The following is a 19,905-nucleotide window of genomic DNA, read 5'->3' on the forward strand; positions in this document are numbered from 1 at the left end:
AGCAGCTTGTGCATTTCGACGTACGATAGATACATTATCAGAGCCGGCCAGGCCCTGCAAAGGCACGTTCATTACAAACAGATGCCATGTCCCGATGTAAATGACTTCACTGGGAATGTTTGTCCCACCCATGAGAATGAAATACAGGAAGCTGTGACAGGATGCCATGTCTGCGCACAATCCCTGACACCGATAAGAGAGAACAAACTGCTGGAGGGTGTAAGAGTGAATGTGTGATGAGACATGTGAAGGTTACAGCGGCCCACTGGGGCGTCCGCGTGTGTGTGTGAAGATACTGTGTGTAACATACTCACCCTTATAATGCTTGAAATATGTATATAGCAATTCCCTCAGTGTTCGCTTGTTATGAAGATCTTACCTTTTCAACCTCAAAAGTGTTTTATCAGCATTGGCCTCTGATAAAGCTGCTGGTTGACCTTTGACCTGAAGGTTTGCTCTTATAGGAGTAGAGATGGAGAGATAATGCTGCCTCTGGTCTCTCCTGACGCTCAAGGATGTGAGTTTGCCATTTTTGGGAGACGGGCTTGATGGGTGTGTGTGCGTCCAGTTCCTCTCATATTGTTAAAAGCTTCCTGGCGCTGCCTAGTTGGAAGAAACTGATGTAAAACCCCTAGAACGGGGAGAAAAGAAACAGGGCCGAGGAAGGAAGTGTCCCTCTCTCTTTCATGAGCGCACACGCACTGACGGACACACACACACACACACACACACACACACGAGTCAGCAGAATATCAGCCGGAACAGGATCTCAGTCGGTCATTCTCAGAGAGGAACCTTTTGAAAGAAGCCCAATGACGCTCTGATTTCATATCCATCATGATGTGAATCCTCAAAACATATGCAAAGTTTCAGTGAATCTATATATTGCTCACACAAATTTAAAGATCAAACCTTGGCAGAATATAGCCTAGGTCATAATTTATTCATATGGATAAATCTTAAAATGAATAAAACACTTATGTGATGGATGAGAAATTTAAACTATGTTTTAGAAAATACTTTATTGTATTAATACACTAAGAGCCTAACAGCTCCTTTGACAAACTATACAGATCCAGACCCATACCATGGTATTCATCTATAGTGCTACACGGTTCTTCAAAAGCATACTATTGTATTATGGTAGTGTCTGGTATCATAGTATCATGGTGATTTTATGCCTTTTTTGCAAGTGGGCCCTTACAAATTAATTAATTTAATAATTGTGCTTCTATTTTTTTCTTCTTCTTTTTATCGATTTAATGTTTATTCAATATTAAAAAAACGTTATTTTGGACCTGAATTGCACACGTTATACTCATTTGCATAAAGGAAAACACGCCCCCAGTGAGCTGGTCATAAGCCACGCCCATGCACCGAATCAATGAAACTTATGAAAGCGGCGTTTTGAAGTTGTTGCGCTGCAGATAAAGATCATTCTCATGAGACTTCACGCGACATTACATCGCATCATCTGATCTGAACGCTTTATGAACAGCGGAACACTCGCGAAAGTCTCTCTGTATGAGGCAACAGCAATGATTTACATCGCAACCACAGGATGGAGTTATGTATCTGGGAATGACTGTTATTTTTAATATCAAAGGTGAGTTATGTCCATAAAAAGTTGTTTTAGTTTCATGTCTGTTGCTCTAGGGTTGATGTGAACAGACTGGTGTTGGTTTATGATTGTTTTAAACACTTTTTACACTCACAAAATGATATGTGCCAAGTGCCATGGTAGGCTACTACTAACCACGATATTCTTCGAAATAGTAAAGTGAAAGCTACATGAATTTCAGTACCTTATATTACATTTTATTGCTCAGATGTTGCTCTATTGTTCTCAGTTATGTTTAATATATAAGTTATTGAGATCTCTGATTTTTGATGGCAGATTAAAAGTAAATGTATCTTGACAAACCTAAACATTGTGTGAGACTTACCTTAATCCCATTACAGGAGAAACAAATGGAAAATTGATATTCTCAGTTATGTTTTATTTAAACATCAACTAATACAATCCCCTAGAAGAATAAAACAGACACAATATAGTTAATTATTAACAGAGTAAGACTCAAGAGGTACAGTATAAGATTAATGTGGAAAAAATTACAAAATGGAAATATTTGATGAGAAATATTAAAAATTATTGAGATCCATTTCTCTGACTTTTGATTGCAGATTAAAAGTCAATATTGTATCTCGACAAATCTAAACATTGTCTGAGATTTACCTTCATTTAATCCCATTACTTTAGGAGAAACAAATGAGATATTAGGATTTGTTAAGGGTCAGTAAAATCAATGTCTGATCGGGTCATTCTGCCTTAAATTGGAATATCATCATCATGCATCTTTCTATATGATTGTGTAAAAGTGTTGCTTAAACCAATGTTACATAAAAGTAGCATTTAACATTTCCTTCATAACTTTGACTACTTTAGGTAAAATACATTTGTTTTTGTATTTGCTAAATTATTATACAATTAAATGTTTACTTAAAAAAATAACATGGATATCTATTTTTTTATATCATTTTTTTTTTTTTACAATATTTAATTTGAACAGTGGGAATAGCAGTAACACTTGGACTTTTATTATTATACAATTGTATAACAATAACCAACTTTATAAAAAAAAAAGAACTCACCTCAAAGTCATAATATCATTGATTTATAACTGATTAAACTTACAAGGTTAAAATAGTCTCATTACATTCGCTGCAGTCCCCTATAAAAACAGGTGTGTTCTTGTTTACCCCTTTGAACGAACACTAATATCAGAAATACTATTTTTATTGACTCATAATGAACTGTAATGAGGAATGTGACTTTATTTCAGGCCCTCATTGTGAATGACTGAAGTCATGTCTTACTGGATCCGACTTAATTGGAGAATCTGGTTGTTGGTTCCACTGGCTCTGGATCATCTTGCTCTTGCTGAAGACCTGAAGCCCACCAGATGGCCTCTTTACCCTCAGAAGCCGCTGGTTCTGGTCTGGAACGCCCCAACTGAAGACTGCAGGCCTCGACACAAAGTCCATTTCCAGCTGGACCAGTTTCAGATCGTGGCGTCTCCCACTGAGGGCTTCACCAAGCAGAACCTCACCATGTTCTACAAAGACCGCCTGGGCTTGTATCCACACTTTGAGCATGACACCGCCGTCAATGGTGGACTACCACAGATCGCCAGCCTCACGCACCACCGAGAGAAGATGCCAGAGGGGATTGAGAAGTACATTCGTGACCCGTTCGCACGAGGTCTGGCCGTCATCGACTGGGAGGAATGGCGTCCGCTGTGGAATCGTAATTGGGAAGCCAAAGGCATATACAAGAGCCATTCGCAGCGCTTAGTGGCCCAGAAAAACCCGAACTGGACTCAAACCCATGTAAAAAAAGTGGCCCAGCAGGAGTTTGAGATGTCCAGCCGCATATTCATGCTGGAGACGTTGCGTCTGGCCAAAAGCTTGCGTCCCAACCAGCTGTGGGGCTTCTACCTCTTCCCTGACTGCTACAACCACGACTATCGCAACAGCCTGGAGAACTACACGGGCCGCTGCCCAGATGTGGAGGTGGTCCGGAACGACCAGCTGAAGTGGCTGTGGACTGAAAGCACAGCCCTGTTTCCATCAATATACATGGGCTCTGTGTTGCGTTCAACATCCTTCGGCCGCCAGTTTGTCCGGAACCGGGTGAAAGAGGGAATGAGATTGGCATCGGTGGGAGAGGGACTGGCACGTCCTGTTTTTGTCTACAGCCGCCCTACGTATGCCAATGAGCTGGACTTGCTGACAGAGGTGAGTTTGTAGAAAGCAGAAACATTTGCAGTGATAATTTCAGCTTATTTCATCCTTTCCATAGGAATAAACTGAAGATTTCGGTCAACGGTGTGATTTTCTGTCAAATTGCTGAACCTCCAAAAGTGGTATTGGGTTTTATTCTTATGCAAGCTGGAATTAAAGGGATAGTTCACACACAATTTTTAATTCTGTCATTATTAACTCACCCTCATGTCGTTCCTAACCCGTAAGACTTTCGTTCATCTTCGCATCACAAATGAAGAGCTTTGTGATGAAATCGGAGAGCTTTCTGTCCCTCCATTGACAGCTACGCAACTACCGCTTTGACGCTTACTACCACTCAGAGATTTCATCAAAAAGATCTTCATTTGTGTTCGGAAGATGAATGAAGGTCTTGCGGGTTTGGAACAACATGATGGTGAGTAAATTAATGACAGAATTTTTATTTCTGGGTGAATTATCCCTTAAGGAGTAGTGTTGCAAAGCATTTTTATTTGGTAATGAATACATTATCTTTAAAGAGTTACGTCTTTGCTAAGACAACTTATAATCAATATTGAGATTAATTCCATGAAGTTAATCATTTTTTTAAATGGATTTCTGACTTTGCAGATTCTAATTCCATTGCAGATTTAAAGTTAATATTGTATCTCGACAAATCTGAGGATTGTTTGAGACACTTCTGTGATGGAGACGTGTCATATTATCAGAGAAACATCAAAACTTTCCATTTGCTCTTCATTTAATCCCATTAGCAAATGAACTGATTTTGGTGATTTTCTGCAAAACTGCAGGACTGGAATTAAGAGTAGCATTTCAAACTCAAAGCATAAAAAAAAGGAATTTGTTAAATTACTCTTTAAATAACTTTTTACTATGGCTTTAATAATCTGAATAAATATGCACGTGAATTAACATTAAATTAGTACTTTTACATTTATAAATGCATTTATCCAAAATAAAAATACTTTTTTTTTCGTACATTTATTTAAAAAGGGCTTGAACTGATGTTCTACCAGTTTATTTGAGAATAAGAGGTGACATGGTTTTATCCAAGATTTATAAAAGTGCATAGGAACAACAGTTTACCATTACTTTGGGATAATTTCTGTGAAAGTCCATTTAAACCTATCCAAACACTGTAAAAGCAAAAAAGCAAAAGCAACAGTTGCTTAGGGAGCGGTGCTTAGTAACATTTGTAAAGAGCCAATAAAAGTTTAGTAAAATCTCTGCATACAACCTACAGCTAACCTCTGAAACTGAACAGAATGTGCGGAAATGAAGGTTGACCTCAAAGGACAAGGTATCCCATTCATCTGCCAGTGACTCTCCACATTCTGTTTGTTCAGTGTCCAAAGAAACGTCTTCTGAGTGTCTGCAAATATTTCTTCAATTGTGTGTGTTAGTAAAGTTCACATGCCCAACTGTTGTCTTCCCCCTAAAGATCTTCAGGTTTTATGCACAACAAAAACATATTTAAAACAAGATCTATTCATAAAGATGGTAAAAGTTAGAGAACTTAAAGGTGAAGCGTGTTCTTTTTATAAAATACTTTCTTCTTCTATAGTTAAATATACAGAGACAACTATGTGACTCTGTGGTGCTTTCATAACATTGTTCCATTTATTTGAGCAGTTTTAGTGAAGATAGTTAAAGTGTTAAAATAAAAAGTTAGTTAAAGTTTTAGTTAAAGCGAGTGTGTGTGACCCTGGACCACAAAACCAGTCACATGGGTCAATTTTTTGAAATTGAGATTTATACATGATATATTAAAATGAATAAATGAGCTTTTCTTTGATGTGTGGTTTGTTAGGATAGGAAAATTGGGCTGAGATTCATACAACTATTTGAAAATCTGGAATCTGAGGGTGCAAAAAAATCTAAACATTGAGAAAATCTCCTTTAAAGTTGTGATTTTATGTTCACGATTGTGCTGCATTCACTCACAAAAATACATGTTTTATATATTTACGGTAGGAAATTTACAAAATATCTTCATGGAACATGATCTTTACTTAATATCCTAATGATTTTTTGCCTAAAAGAAACATGGATAATTTTGACTCATACAATGTATAGTTGGCTTTTGCCACAGATATACCCGTGCGACTCGTGACCGGTTTTGTGATCCAGGGTCACATATGGTCTTTGTGTGGTTTATCACACAGCTTTTCCTTGTACTCATACTCTCTGCTCTTTATCTCTGTATATGTGTGTTTATGTGCAGTGGAACAGGAAGGGTGCTGGTCATGTTTTCAGTGCCACCACCCTTCATACCATTCTCGCTAATTTCCTAGATTGTTTCCAAGATGCTTTTACAAAATCGTATTCATTCGTTATTTGTGACCTCAACTCTCAGCAATGTCCAAGAAGATCCAGTGACTGATTCCCTCATGTGTGTTTGTGCAGACTGACTTGGTGTCCACCATTGGAGAAAGTGTGGCCCTGGGAGCAGCTGGTATCGTACTCTGGGGCGATGCCACTTATGCCAGCAGCAACGTAAGCATTCACACATCACATTGTATATTATTTTAATAATTAATAGTACTTGTTAAGGGGTTTCTAATGAAAATAATTAGGGCTGGACCCGAATATTCGAATATTAGTTCGGTGGGTTGGTATTCGATGTGAAAATTTGACATTCGAATATTTTGTTTTTGTTTTGCACACCTGGCATCCCCCTCGAAACGGTTCTCATTCGCGCTTGAATATGTTTTACACTATAAAATCTGGTGAAATATAATACTTAACATATATAACTTCGTTATAGCTACCGTATTTCATTTTTTTTTTCTTTTTTTTTTTCGTTTTAATGTATTTAAATTTCATTTCTATTTATTCAATTAAGTTTTTATTTATTTAAATTTAGTTTTTATTTATTTAAATTTAGTTTTTATTTATTTAAATCTACCCTACTTTGTCAGTGAGAAAAATATTATAAGACCACCTTATTAAAAATATTGCTTAAATTAAAAGACCTCTGTGTGTGTGTGTGTGTGTGTGTGTGTTTATTCATTCTGAACGTGTCGCGTCTCGCCTGTCTATCTATATTGCACCAAATACGACACTGCACTCCCTTGTGAAGTCGTTTGGATGAACGGTTCTCGAAATAATCAAAATGCAAACGGACAGACAGACATATAGAGATTCCTGCCTTTATTAGAGATAAGAATATGTTCAACCCCGTCTCTCTGAAGCTTCGAATATTCGATGTTCATTACTACCGAAGCTTCGAAGCTCAAAACATGGTATTCGGACCAGCCCTAATAATAATCAGGGAAGCAGGAGGCAGGAACCATTGAACGTTCAACATAACTTTAATCACAAAATAAACATAAACAACAAAATATAAGTAGGCGACGGCCCCTTATGGGCAACTGCCACATAAACTAAAACAAAACATCAACATAAAGTCCAGGTCTGGTCCTCTCTCGTCCTTCACTTTCGTCCCTTCTCTTTTAATCCTTCCGGAGCTCCTCCGTGGGACTCGACACACTCGCTCTGCTTTTTATTATTTTGCTAATGGTGCTTTTGTTGTTCATAATTACATTATATATTATCATATTTGTTATGCAACTGTATAAGGCAAATGTGTACACAATCTACTGCATGCCTTCTGTCATCTGATACTTATTAGCAAGTGAAAGGCCTTTTATTGTGCAAACGTCCACCTTCAGCGTGTGGTTCATGTGTCTTTTTGCTGTGAAATCTTTACTGATTTTTATCAAATGAGTTGTTAGCTATTTTTTTAGGATGAGAACTTGATGTACTGAAGCAACTTATGTTTACTTGATCCATACATCATTTTATTTTTGGGGAAATCATGTTCAAATGTGAGTCTCAAATATGATCTATCAGCCTTTCAAGGAACGTTAATATTGATGTCTCAATCATCATTGCATTATATTATATGTTTTGCCCTCCTCAATAAAAAATACAGAGTTTTGATTTAAATATAATTTTACTAAGACATGTTATTGGGAGATGTACAGTGAAGACTAAACTTTATGAGCATTTTATGTAAGTAGTCTGTTATACTGTTATAAAGATTGAATTGATTTACATTACAAACTATCAAAAGTTAATCTTACATTTTGACTATATAAATAACATCTGCACCAAATTGCATATTTTTCTCACTTTGGGTCTGAGTTGTTTTTTATCATATACTATATGGTTTTATCCTGATTTATTAATTAGGATTCAAAACATAAAAGGCATTTGCAAACTGTTTTTTAAAGATTTCTGACTATTATTATTATGTCAAGCTTTACATGGTTAGGATTGGTAATTTAAACTTTGGCACATAAGTTGTTCTTTGCTGTTTTTGCTACAGTCATAAATGATTACTAAAACACCCTGGAAACCTCCCACAACACCTTAGCAACTGCATAATAACACATTGTCTACACAAGTGCCTGCAACGCCCTGCCAACCACCTAGCAACATGTTCTTTTTGAATGGGAAAACATAATTTCTTTCTCTTTTTCATCATTCAGGCCAGTTGTTCCAGTATAGACCAGTTCTTGCGGGGTCCACTGGGCCGATACCTCCTCAACGTCTCCACGGCAGCCGAGCAGTGCAGTCGGTTCCTGTGCAGTTTCCACGGCCGGTGTCTGCGCAGACATCAGGACACACACACGTATCTCCATCTTGACCCACAGACGCACACAATCGTTGGCCAGGGCGGTGAGCTGCGCGTGAAGGGAGACGTGAGCATGGAAGAGCGGCGGCGGATGAGTGAAGACTTTCAGTGCCAGTGTTATAGCGGGTATCAGGGCGAGAGATGTGACCTCGAGGACCCTCTTCAGCAGCGGGGACACGGACATGCACTGAAAGCAATATGGATTTACCTTCTCAGTCCATTGCTGCTTCATTCACTGACCTGAACACTCCTCAACTGGCACTCGATTTCTTGCTCATGAAATGAAGTGTTGCTCCAAATGCTGTTCTGATAAGGTCCCTCGCTTTCATGAAGTCATGTGGGTGAGCTTGAAATTGAAATTTATAAGTATAAACACAGGAAACTCAAAAGTTCCTTGGAGTTTAAATAAGCACTTTTGTTTGTTGTCACACATTACTCGCACACCCTTTGAGCCAGATGTAGGATATTGTGCAACAGGAAAATCTCATGAAAATGCAGAAGACGTTATCTTTGAAACTCAGATAGTTTAGTCTTTATTTGAGTCACCGATCATCAAACAATTTGAACAGGTGGACATCTGGTTTTATGCATCCGTCTTGGTTTGAGTGTGAATTTGAGACAATAAAGATGCTGGTTATCTAACACTACAATGTAGGGTGCAAACATCAAATTTAGTTACACAAATACACAAGTATGATGGTGGAACTAGTAGATTTGAGCAAGCCTTAAATGGACAGTTCATCCTAAAATTAAAACTATGTCTATTTATTCAATATTAAAGAGGCCATTTGATGCTTTTTAATCTTTTCCTTTTCATTTAGTGTGTAATGTATCTGTTCAAGTTCATAGTTTCCCACAAAAGGGATTTATTCTAACAGAGGACATTGCTCCAGACCGGCCTAAAATGCCTCGATCGAAGTTCAGATATTGCTTCTGCAAACATCTCGCAATTTGAAATATCATGCCCGCCCAAAGACAGGCCGTTAAATACACACATCTCGTACCTTTGTCTTTTTGTCCGATTGTTTTTTGCTTCAAATCAAAGATTGTAGTGTTGTGTTTCACCTCGTTCATAATTGGCTTGGTTCATAGCTTATAATAACACTTTAACGTAGACTTAAAAAAAAAAAAATTAATGGAAAAATACTTCCTGGACCAGCACCGCTGAAAAAGTGGGCCGGTACGTGAAAAAAAGCTATATTTTTTTAACACTAAAGTATGTTAACCTCTTCTTTTTTTTTTAAAGACCTTTTAAAATAGCATCACATGGCCTCTTTAAAATAATATTAATTTATATTTCAGTCTTGAAATATAGTGCATGAGTTGTGTAAACCACTTTTAATAATGGTCAATATGAGACTACTAGTGCTGGAAATGTGGACACATATGCTGGCTGACCTGAGTTTGAATCTGGCTCGTTTGTCATTTCCTCATCACATCCCTGTTTCCCGTCCTGTCCTATAAAGGCAAAAACCCTTAAAATAAACAAAGAAGTTACTACTCAAGAACTGAGTTATTTATATCCTGTTATTTAAAAATATTGTGCAACTTTATTTTGACTGTCTCATGGACTGATTGAACTGTTGCCGAATCAGCATTTATGCACATTTTTAGCTTCGTTCATCATTTCTGTCAGTGTTGTAGAGGTGATTGTTATGGTAATGAGAGTTATGTGACCGCTGTCATATTCATATGTGAAAAAGGCACACGCACTGGAATGTGAGAGAAGCATTTGCATTACATCTTTGAACTGTGGCATTATTGCGAATTAGATTTTCTGAAATTGTGATGCACAGAGTAATTATATTTGATCAAAATGATTTCTGCTTTTGATAAAAAAAAAAAAAAAACGTGACTGGTAATATTGTGCATTCATTTTAAAGTGTGTTCATTTTTTTTCACAGTTATCGCTGCCTCTACAGTTCACAGTCAGTGACCATTCAGTGTTTCTCAGTTAGTGGAACTTTTACTGAGTAAAAAGAACTACAAGTGGAGACATGTATGAGACTCCAACCCTTGGCTCTGGAGGACCTGCCCAAATTACAGGCTTTACAAACCACTAAGTTATATTTGTTGCTTTTAACTCTGTGAACGTTTACTCAAAATAGACATTTACCAGTAGGAAGCAATATGAAATAGGGCATGTTTGTTAGTCTTTAATCACTCTAGAAATGACTTTAGTAGTTCAGCTGCTTTGCATGCAGCTGTGGTGTTTTATGGTGTTACCCACAAATAATGTTGGTTCCTCATTTGTTAATTTTAGCTCTTTGCATGTATAAAGGTTTTTTTCTTCTTCTGAGTATCACAGATTTTAGAATTGCTTCCTTGTTTTTGAGAATTTAAGTCTTGATCTTGAAATGCTGTTAGTCACATGACCATAAATGTCACACCATCTATTCTACACGAAAAGAATTATAACGATGCAGATCACTGAGATCAGATATACAGTGCTATGCATAAGTTTAGACACCCATGCTAAAGTTGACTAAAAAGAGGAATAAAAAATCATCTTTTGGAAATTGAACTTAATGCCTTAATTTAAAAAAATAGGAAAAATCCAACCTTTAAGGACACCAATTTTCGTTGTGAATGAATAATGTATCGTAAATAAATAAATGTTCTTCCTTAAAATACAGGGTGCATAAGTTTGGACACCCCTATGTTAAACTCCCATAGAGGCAGGCAGATTTTTATTTTTAAAGGCCAGTTACTTCATGGATCCAGGATACTCTGCATCCTGATAAAGTTCCCCTGGCCTTTGGAATTAAAATAGCCCCACATCATCACATACCCTTCACCATACCTAGAGATTGGCATGGTTTTATTTCAGTTAGCCTAACAGCTGGTTTGATTTGCATTGAGAGATGATCTTATGGAAAGTACTCCATGCCAATCTCCAGGTATAGTGAAGAGTGTGTGATGATGTGGGGATATTTTAATTCCAGAGGCCAAGGGAACTTTATCAGGATGCTGAGTATCCTGGATCCATATAGTAACTGGCCTTTAAAAATAAAAATCTGCCTGCCTCTATGGGAGTTTAACATAGGGGTGTCCAAACTTATGCACCCTGTATTTTAAGGAAGAACATTTATTTATTTACGATACATTATTCATTCACAAAGAAAATTGGTGTCCTTAAAGGTTGGATTTTTCCTATTTTTTTAAATTAAGGCATTAAGTTCAATTTCCAAAAGATGATTTTTTATTCCTCTTTTTAGTCAACTTTAGCATGGGTGTCTAAACTTATGCATAGCACTGTATTTACCAATATCTACCAATTTGAGACTTCAAAAAGTTCATAAAGAAAAACTAATTCATATGAATTGAGCAGTTCAGACCAAAGATTCTGAAGAGACGATCGCTTTATAAGAAGAACCAATTTAATTTAGGTTAATTAAATCTGCTTGACAAGCGAGAACAAGCTTCACTGGTTCCTGCATGAGCTCAAAGAGTTTCTGTTTACCACAACTGAGTTGATGCATTTTTATATGTAAATAAAAGCCTAAATTCAATTTGTGCATCATATAAAGCGATCGTGTGTCTTCAGACTACAACTGGACTAAACCAGAGGTTTTCAACCCTGCTCCTGAAGGACCCCCACAACACTGCGCATTTGTGGATTATTAGGGAGACAATGAAAATGTGCAGTGTTGTGGGGGTCCTTCAGGAGCAGGGTTAAAGACCTCTGGACTAAACCACTCAATTTAATTTTAACTTTAATGAACTTTTTGAAACATCAACGTGTAGTTGCATAGTCAGTGTAGTTGCATAGCTGTCAATGGAGGGACATAAATCCTTTAGATATCTTCAAAGAGATCTTCATTTTTGATCCGAAGATGAAAGAAGGTACCGGTATTACGGGTTTTTGGAACGACACGAGGGTGAGTAATTAATGAAAAATTTTAGGTGAACTATCCCTTTAAGAGACAGCATTATGTCTTGCTGTGTACGTCCCTACGCTCCTCCTCAGACCACGCCCTCTTTTCCCTTTGGAGACTTTTAAGTCACGAGTGAAGCTGAAACCATTTGATATTTCGTGAGTGATTCAAAGATTTACTGAATAAGTAAGTATGACATATGTCTAGCTCATATGATTGCGTGAATTTATCCATATAAACAGCGTCAAAATGTACATTCTCTGTGTTTGACGGTTTTCTTGCGTAAAGTCATGGTTCCTCTTTTTATTTCTGTACCAGAAAAATTAACACCAAAATATGTCACTACCATTTTTCTAATGATCATAAACGTCTAAACACAGCTTGTCATATCTTGCCAATTTAATGTGTGTATTTTACTAGTTTTGTGTGAGTTACCATGGTAACCAACATTAACATAAATATACTATGGTAATACTACGCTTTTTTGGACGTGTTGGTTTCAAAAGTAACGTTACTGATGGTAATACTTTAATATCTAACAATGTACCATGGTACTAAAATTCGTGTAACAAGATGGTGGTAAAATAGTATTTTTTTTGGTGCTTTTGTCTTTGCAAGGATATTTATGATGTTAAATGTATTTATATATTCTTCTTTTTGTTGTTGTATGTTTTTATTTTATGTAATGTCTTGCTTTTTTATTTGGACCCTGAGCCTGTAATAAAGCTTTTGACATACAAATATATAATCATATAAATACCATAAAATTAACTTAACTGTACCATAATATCCACACAAATGTAATATTCAAATGAATTATATATCACAGTATTACCATAATGTGCCCAATATGTTAATAATGTTAAAGAATAATGATCATTACATTTTTTTTTGTAAGTAATTGTCATAGTTACCATTTAATCTATGTATCTGCCTCTGTTTCCCAATGAAATGAAAAATCATGTACAATTATAAAGTCACGTTTCAGGGGAAAGGTCACACACACACACACGGACGCACGCGCACACACACACACACACACAAACTTACACACTTAATGTAGTGTTTCCTGAAGTGGATGATTATTATGGATAATGAGTTGTTCAGGATAAAGTATACCTTTGTTCAAAAAAATTGCCTCTCATCATTGAAATTACCTTTCGAAATTAGACTGTAGCTCGGCTTCATTTCCATTTAAATTGCCTCGGCTCATGTAACATCAGGTGTGGAGCTGGATGCTAAATGTTCCACGTTCCTGTCATTGCAGGTCTAACGTGTCCCCTTTTCCAGGGATGGACGAGCTTGGACGTCGAACATGTCCTCTGCTGGTGTTCAGCATCTGCTTTGCGTCTGTTCTCGGCCGTCCCCCGATCTCATCCCCTCTCCTCACTCATCTCCCGTTTTTTTCCGTATGGAACGCGCCGACGGAGCGCTGCATGTCTCAATTTGGGGTCGAGCTGGACTTGAGCGTCTTTGACATCGTGCACAACCGCGACCAGGCCTTCATGGGCGACAACATCACTATTTTCTACTCTGATAAGTTGGGAGAGTATCCTTACTATGGCCTTGGCAGTGAACCGGTGTATGGAGGTGTTCCTCAGAACTCCAGCCTGAACCAGCACCTCCTGAAGGCCACTGGCGACCTGCGGACAGACATCCCAGATCGTGGCTTTCACGGGCTGGCCGTCATCGACTGGGAAAAGTGGAGGCCGCTGTGGGAACGTAACTGGGACACTAAAGAAGTGTACTGGAAGGGCTCTAGGACTTTAGTGAAAGCCAAACATCCTAGCTGGAATCCGGATCAGATAGAAACGGAAGCTGTGCGTGAATTTGAGGAAGCTTCACGGGCCTTTATGGCGGAGACTTTAAAGCTGGGCCATGAAGAGCGTCCTGGAGGATTATGGGGGTTTTATGGCTTCCCTGGCTGCTATAATTATCAGTACAAGAAGAACGGGACGTATACAGGTGAGTGTCCTGCTCTGGAGATGAAGAGGAATGATAAACTGGCCTGGCTGTGGAACGTCAGCTCGGCCCTGTACCCGGATATCTATCTGGAGCTGCGGCTCCGGGGCCGGGATCGGGATATCTTGCTGTACAGCCGGCATCGGATCCTGGAGGCCCTGAGAGTGAGGGACCAGATCTCCCATCGCCCACCACCTGTCTTCCCCTACGCCAGGATCGCCTACACTTACTCTATGGAGTTTCTCTCACAGGTCAGCACAGATAAAGTTGATCTGTGAATACAAATCAAAGGGGTAAAATACAAAATTGATCAAAAATGTGGTTTATATGTGGTCACTTGTGTTTTTAGGAGGACTTGGTGCACACTATTGGAGAGAGCGTCGCTCTAGGAGCTTCTGGTATCGTGCTATGGGGCGATGGGAACTACTCCAAAACGAAGGTATGAATAATACAGAGATACACACACTTCCGATAACACCACTGCATCATATGTGCTGAAGGAAATCCAATACTCATTTCTTACTAATTTTGGGGTGATTATTCCAAAAATAGTGCCTGTTTTGCTCAAGCATGTCACACTTTCTCATAAAATATGTGGATTTTGTTGTATCTTTGGGTGAAGAAGTCTTGTATTATCCCTTAATCACAGAAAAACTGCCACAAAGACATGATTCCTGTCGTCCTCTGAGCCAGCCTAGAGCTATTTGTTCAATTCTCAGCCAATTTTCGCATGTATGACATTATTTTAAAGGGATAGTTCAGCCAAAAATTTAAATTCTGTCATCATTTACTCATACTCATGTCTTTCTGTGAGATTTCTGTCCCTCCATTGACAGCTACACAACTACCACTTTGGCGCTTCATATGATGAACAGATTGAATTTAGGCTTTTATTTTTAAACCTTAGTTTTACAATGTCTTTATGAACTTTTTGAAGTGTCAAAGTGGTAGTTGTGTAGCTGTCAATGGAGGGACAGAAATCTCTCAGATTTGATTAAAAATATCTTCATTTGTGTTCCGAAGATGAAAGAAAGTCTTACGGGTTTGGAGCGACATGAGGGTTTTTAGATGATGACAGAATTAAAATTTCTGGGTAAACTATGCCTTTAAGACCAATCCTGATTTCAAGATTACAATTATTGCCAGTTATAGAAGAAAATGCAAACATGACACAGATTTTCTGCTAAACCTGTGGATGTTTTACTACATCAAAACAGTGACAGAAAATTACAGATTTTGTGGCGGGAAAATTAGTATATATTTATAAATGTGTTTTTATAAGGTTGGAACAAACGTGTTTTTGAACCAAAAATAGTTCTTCTATGGCATCACTGCAAAAAGACCCTTTGGGAAGCTGTGTAGGGAAACTTCTGCTGTACTGCTGGCGTCACACTAGGCGAGTTCTGTTCACTCACACTCATATGTCAAGAAGTCATTTACAGTATTCGTATGCACTTGTATTTTCAGTAGTCAACATGAAGTCAACGTAGTAGGAAACTTTTGCTTCTTCTAAGCAAAGACCAGGAGACGTTTGGATCACGTTCAAGCTGAAGTTATTCTTTATTGAGCGTGGCTGCAGTTCGTTCAAAACAGTCTGAACTGTGACAGTGTACTTTCAATTTACGTACATTTAGGGGCAAGGATTTACATTGTGATGAGAAATGAAGTATTACAGGTTTTGGAACCTGCCCTAGACCCAGTTAGCATAACTATTCAAACGCTGAGACGCGAGAACAGGGCTGGCAGGATTCTCTTGCTGGAAGTTTCGCAGCTGATCTAAACATTTAGTCTCTTCACTTTTGCAGTTTCCTAAATGAAACATTTAATAAATGTGTTATTCTTCAAAGTCCTATGTTGTAAAATGCTTTACTCCATCTTAGTTTAGTTTACTTTATGTGCACATATGTAAAATATACAGTATGCAATAAAAAAAAGAAAGTACAATCCATATACTGTGCAGGGAGAGGCAGAAAACACAAAAGGGCTTACTTAAAGCATCCACCGAAACAACAAAGAAAAAAAGAAACTAATTATGAAATTATGAAAATTGACGAGTTAAGTGACAATGAACCTGTGAATTTACTTTAAAATAAGTCTTACATTTCTCTGGAATGTTACCTTTACTTGAATATATCTTATAAATGAAAAAAAAAAAAAGATACGCACTTTCTGTTACAAATTCATCTAATTTAAAAATAGTGCTATTTGTAATATAACCTAAAATATTAATGTTGATAAAAGCTACAGCTCATAACCACAGTACACTCTCAAAAATAAAGCTTCCCAAAAGGGGTTTCACAGCGATTCCCAAAATAACCTTTCAGGGAACAGTTCTTAAAATAATCATTTTATCTTAGTGTGAAGAACATTTTAATAATCTGAAGAACCTTTTTCTACTTTGAAGAATGTTTTGTGCATTTGAAAGGTTCTTTATGGAATCATCAATGGCAACTTTAATTTTAAGAGTGTATAAACTCATGCACACGTAAACATAACCACTGATCATATCCTCTCCATATTGCATCTGTGCAGGAAGCCTGTGTAGCGGTGCGGGAGTATCTGGACGACACTCTCGGCCGTTACATCGTGAACGTGACAGAGGCAGCGCTTCTCTGCAGCAGGACCGTGTGCTCGTCCCAGGGCCGGTGTGTCAGGCGAGACCCGAGCGCCACAGCCTTCCTGCATCTGGACCCGGCCTCATGGTCCATCGTTCCCCGAGCCGCGCTGCCTGGGCCAGTTACAGCGGGTCCGTCTTATGTAGCGCACAGGAGGCTGAGGACGGCTGAAGACCAAACCACAGGATTCACTGACAGTTTCAGGTGCCAGTGTTTCCCAGGCTGGGGAGGAGAACAATGTCAGAAACCAGTGCCTGTAGAGACTTTTACATGACAGAAATTAGACTAGACTAGAAGACTCCGGGCGGTCACCTGAAGTTTGCTGGGTTAACAAATACAAGCCATCACCCCTGTGCACTTGACTTTTCAGGATGAAGTGTATGCCAAACGACTATGTGCTTTCATACTTGCTAGCTAAATGTTATCAAACATGATGAGTTTGTAAAAATCAAGATGCATTTTATTTTTGAGTTTTGAATGTTTGCTTCAAACATATGCAAAACCCTGAGAATGTAAATTATCTATTGATTTAATTAATATTTAATTAATATTATTCAAATTTAATCATAAAAATCTAATAAATCATTGAAATATATATGGAATAAACTATTTTGACAAATAATGTCACTTACATTTTACCTTCTTTTCTTTTATGAATGATTGATTTTACATATTTCATTTAAAATACATAAACAGAAAAGCCGATACCTGGTTGCTGAGTTGTTACCTTAGTAAATACTAGACGTGCATTTCCTGATGGCAATACCAGTGTCTTTGAGGCAGAAGAGTTAAAGTCAGGTTTATTTTTTGTCTGTAGTCTTTGACTCGGTTATAAGAAATGCCGGGTTGTTGCTCTTTACATTCGGCAAACATCTTCTTTTAGATCAACTGTACTTGACACCATCATTTTAGTGTAAAAGCGGCTATGAATAAATGCATGCAAGAAACAAAAGACTAATCACAATTTAAGATGCAAATAATTGCAAAAATATAACAGTTTGGCAAACATTATTACAATATCAATGATGTTGGTTAGATTGTAAATGCAGAACTTGCTAACAATGTAAATCAATGAAACACGTTAAATTAAAATGAAGTTTTGTGGCTTTTATTCCATGTCAAATATGCATTTAATTTGAACAAAATCAACATTTAGCAGATATATGTATTTAAATTGAACAGTCAACTTTTACCAGATACATGCATTTAAAATGTACAGTCTTTGTTTTCTGGGAAAACAAACATTGCAAACTCAACTTGTCCGTAGTACCCCAGAGTGCAGTCTGGACGATGGGGCGGGGCGACACTTTGGGGCGGGGTTACACGTGTCGCTCCGCCCACCCCCAATTTAATTGGCTTATTATACAGCAATCTTATTGGCCTGATTCAAGCCTGAGCATGCGCATTCTTTATGTACTATTTTTGTGAATGATTTGTCCATATTAAAGAAATATTAAATGCTAACTCTAATCGTATATTATCGGTTTACCATGGTAATTTTAGTTAAGATCTATTGGATAATGTTTTATTGTTAAGACACAGAATAGACAAAGTTATTGTTTAAAAACGAACGCTTGGTGACAGCACCGACAGCACCATTTCATATTTCCACCAGGTCGGTCGGTGGATCAGCTCAAACTCTGGATTTTACGCAAATTATGATAAATCGCTGTATTAAAGGAAAGACATCGGACAAACCCGAACGCAAGCAGCTGATTTTAGTGCTCTGATTTTTTAGCACGACCGTTTTTTGTTGATTTTTTTCAACGAGATTTGTTCTCCAATGCTTGCATTTTTTGGCACAAAGTGCAAATAAAATGTTTAATGGCAAACACATATTTCCTTGTTGTTTACCTGTTAAAAATAGTTTCAAATATTAACACTGGCATAGGCTATATCTGTAGCCTAACTATTTTAAAAAATCACCGCTGTAAATCTGTGCATATAGGCCTATAGCCTAACAGCCTACTTCAAATAGCTACTTATTTACTTGAGCACATAAATAATCATATTTGCTATAGATCGACATAATAATATCTGTTTTAGTATTATGTTTTTTCCACTTTTCAGCACTGCAGGTTTTTAAATTCCCATTGTACGCAAAAAAACAAAACACACACACACAAAAAAAAAAAAAAACAATGGCCAGGGATTGTATTATTTAGTAGCCTATTATTGTCTTATTTGTCACTTTCGGAACTGTCTTACTGAAATACAGTGAATTATCATTATGTAGTGTAAAAACCCGAGTTTATTTATAATGGAAAAATGAAGTAGCATAAATTAATGATGTAAAATGTCGCAGCACTGCATGACATTCGGAAAATATTAGGCTACTATCAGCTTAATAGGCGATCTCTCCTTGCAATGCTAGTAATTTAATGCAGTCATGATCATTGCTCACTTAAAGTGCCATTGACTTATCTGCTGGGTAAATTAATAAATATAATTTAGCTAAATCTAAAACATCGTATGATTTATATCAGCAACATATTTATTTATATCGCCCAGCTCTAAAACGGCTCAATATGAATGCTTTAGGCCTATATTACTGTTTGTAAAGCTGCTACAAAACGATGTGAATTGAGCGCTATACACATTTTTTTTACTTCACTTGATATAGACCTATCGTGGCCACGAATGAAGAATTCGTTCCCCATATTTAGCAGCACACGGCGGTCTGCCTTGAAGGGATTGTTATTGTTTGTTGTACAGTAACTTCATTTAACTTATTAAGTCGTATTAAGTTAATAAAAACATTATTTAATTGATCATTACTGAAATCGCCATGCGACAACGTAGTAGCCTACGGCCAAACTGCGCGAAACTGCGTAGATAGAAGATCATTCATAAACTCGTACATAAAGGAATGCGCATGCTCATGCCTCAAGTGTCTACTCCAATAAGATTGCTGTATTATAAACCAATGAAATTGTTGGTAGGCGGAGCTACACGTGTCGCCCCGCCCCAAAGTGTCGCCCCGCCCCATCGTCCAGACTGCACT

At 37.6% G+C, this 19,905-nt stretch overlaps 1 protein-coding gene across 1 annotated transcript; it reads left to right on the top strand.

Annotated features, from left to right (window-relative positions):
- The first annotated feature begins 1,443 nt into the window (after positions 1–1,443).
- On the top strand, positions 1,444–17,319 carry LOC307006981 (uncharacterized protein). The gene is made up of 7 exons (XM_079628531.1): positions 1,444–1,606; positions 2,844–3,798; positions 6,211–6,300; positions 8,301–8,689; positions 13,592–14,537; positions 14,636–14,725; positions 16,819–17,319. Exons 2-7 carry the CDS (start codon positions 2,857–2,859, stop codon positions 17,173–17,175), a joined length of 2,814 nt encoding a protein of 937 aa, XP_079484657.1. The 5' UTR covers positions 1,444–1,606; positions 2,844–2,856; the 3' UTR covers positions 17,176–17,319.
- The last annotated feature ends 2,586 nt before the right edge of the window (positions 17,320–19,905 follow it).

Source organism: Phoxinus phoxinus (genome assembly GCF_949152265.1).
Source record: "Phoxinus phoxinus genome assembly, chromosome: 11".
Classification (NCBI taxonomy): domain Eukaryota; kingdom Metazoa; phylum Chordata; class Actinopteri; order Cypriniformes; family Leuciscidae; genus Phoxinus; species Phoxinus phoxinus.

Excerpts from the sequence above, each read along its gene's own strand:
- LOC307006981 (XM_079628531.1), top strand. The coding sequence starts at position 2,857 with ATGACTGAAGTCATGTCTTACTGGATCCGACTTAATTGGAGAATCTGG. Across the intron at positions 14,538-14,635 it reads CTATGGAGTTTCTCTCACAG|GAGGACTTGGTGCACACTAT; the intron begins GTCAGCACAGAT and ends TTGTGTTTTTAG. Across the intron at positions 14,726-16,818 it reads GGAACTACTCCAAAACGAAG|GAAGCCTGTGTAGCGGTGCG; the intron begins GTATGAATAATA and ends GCATCTGTGCAG.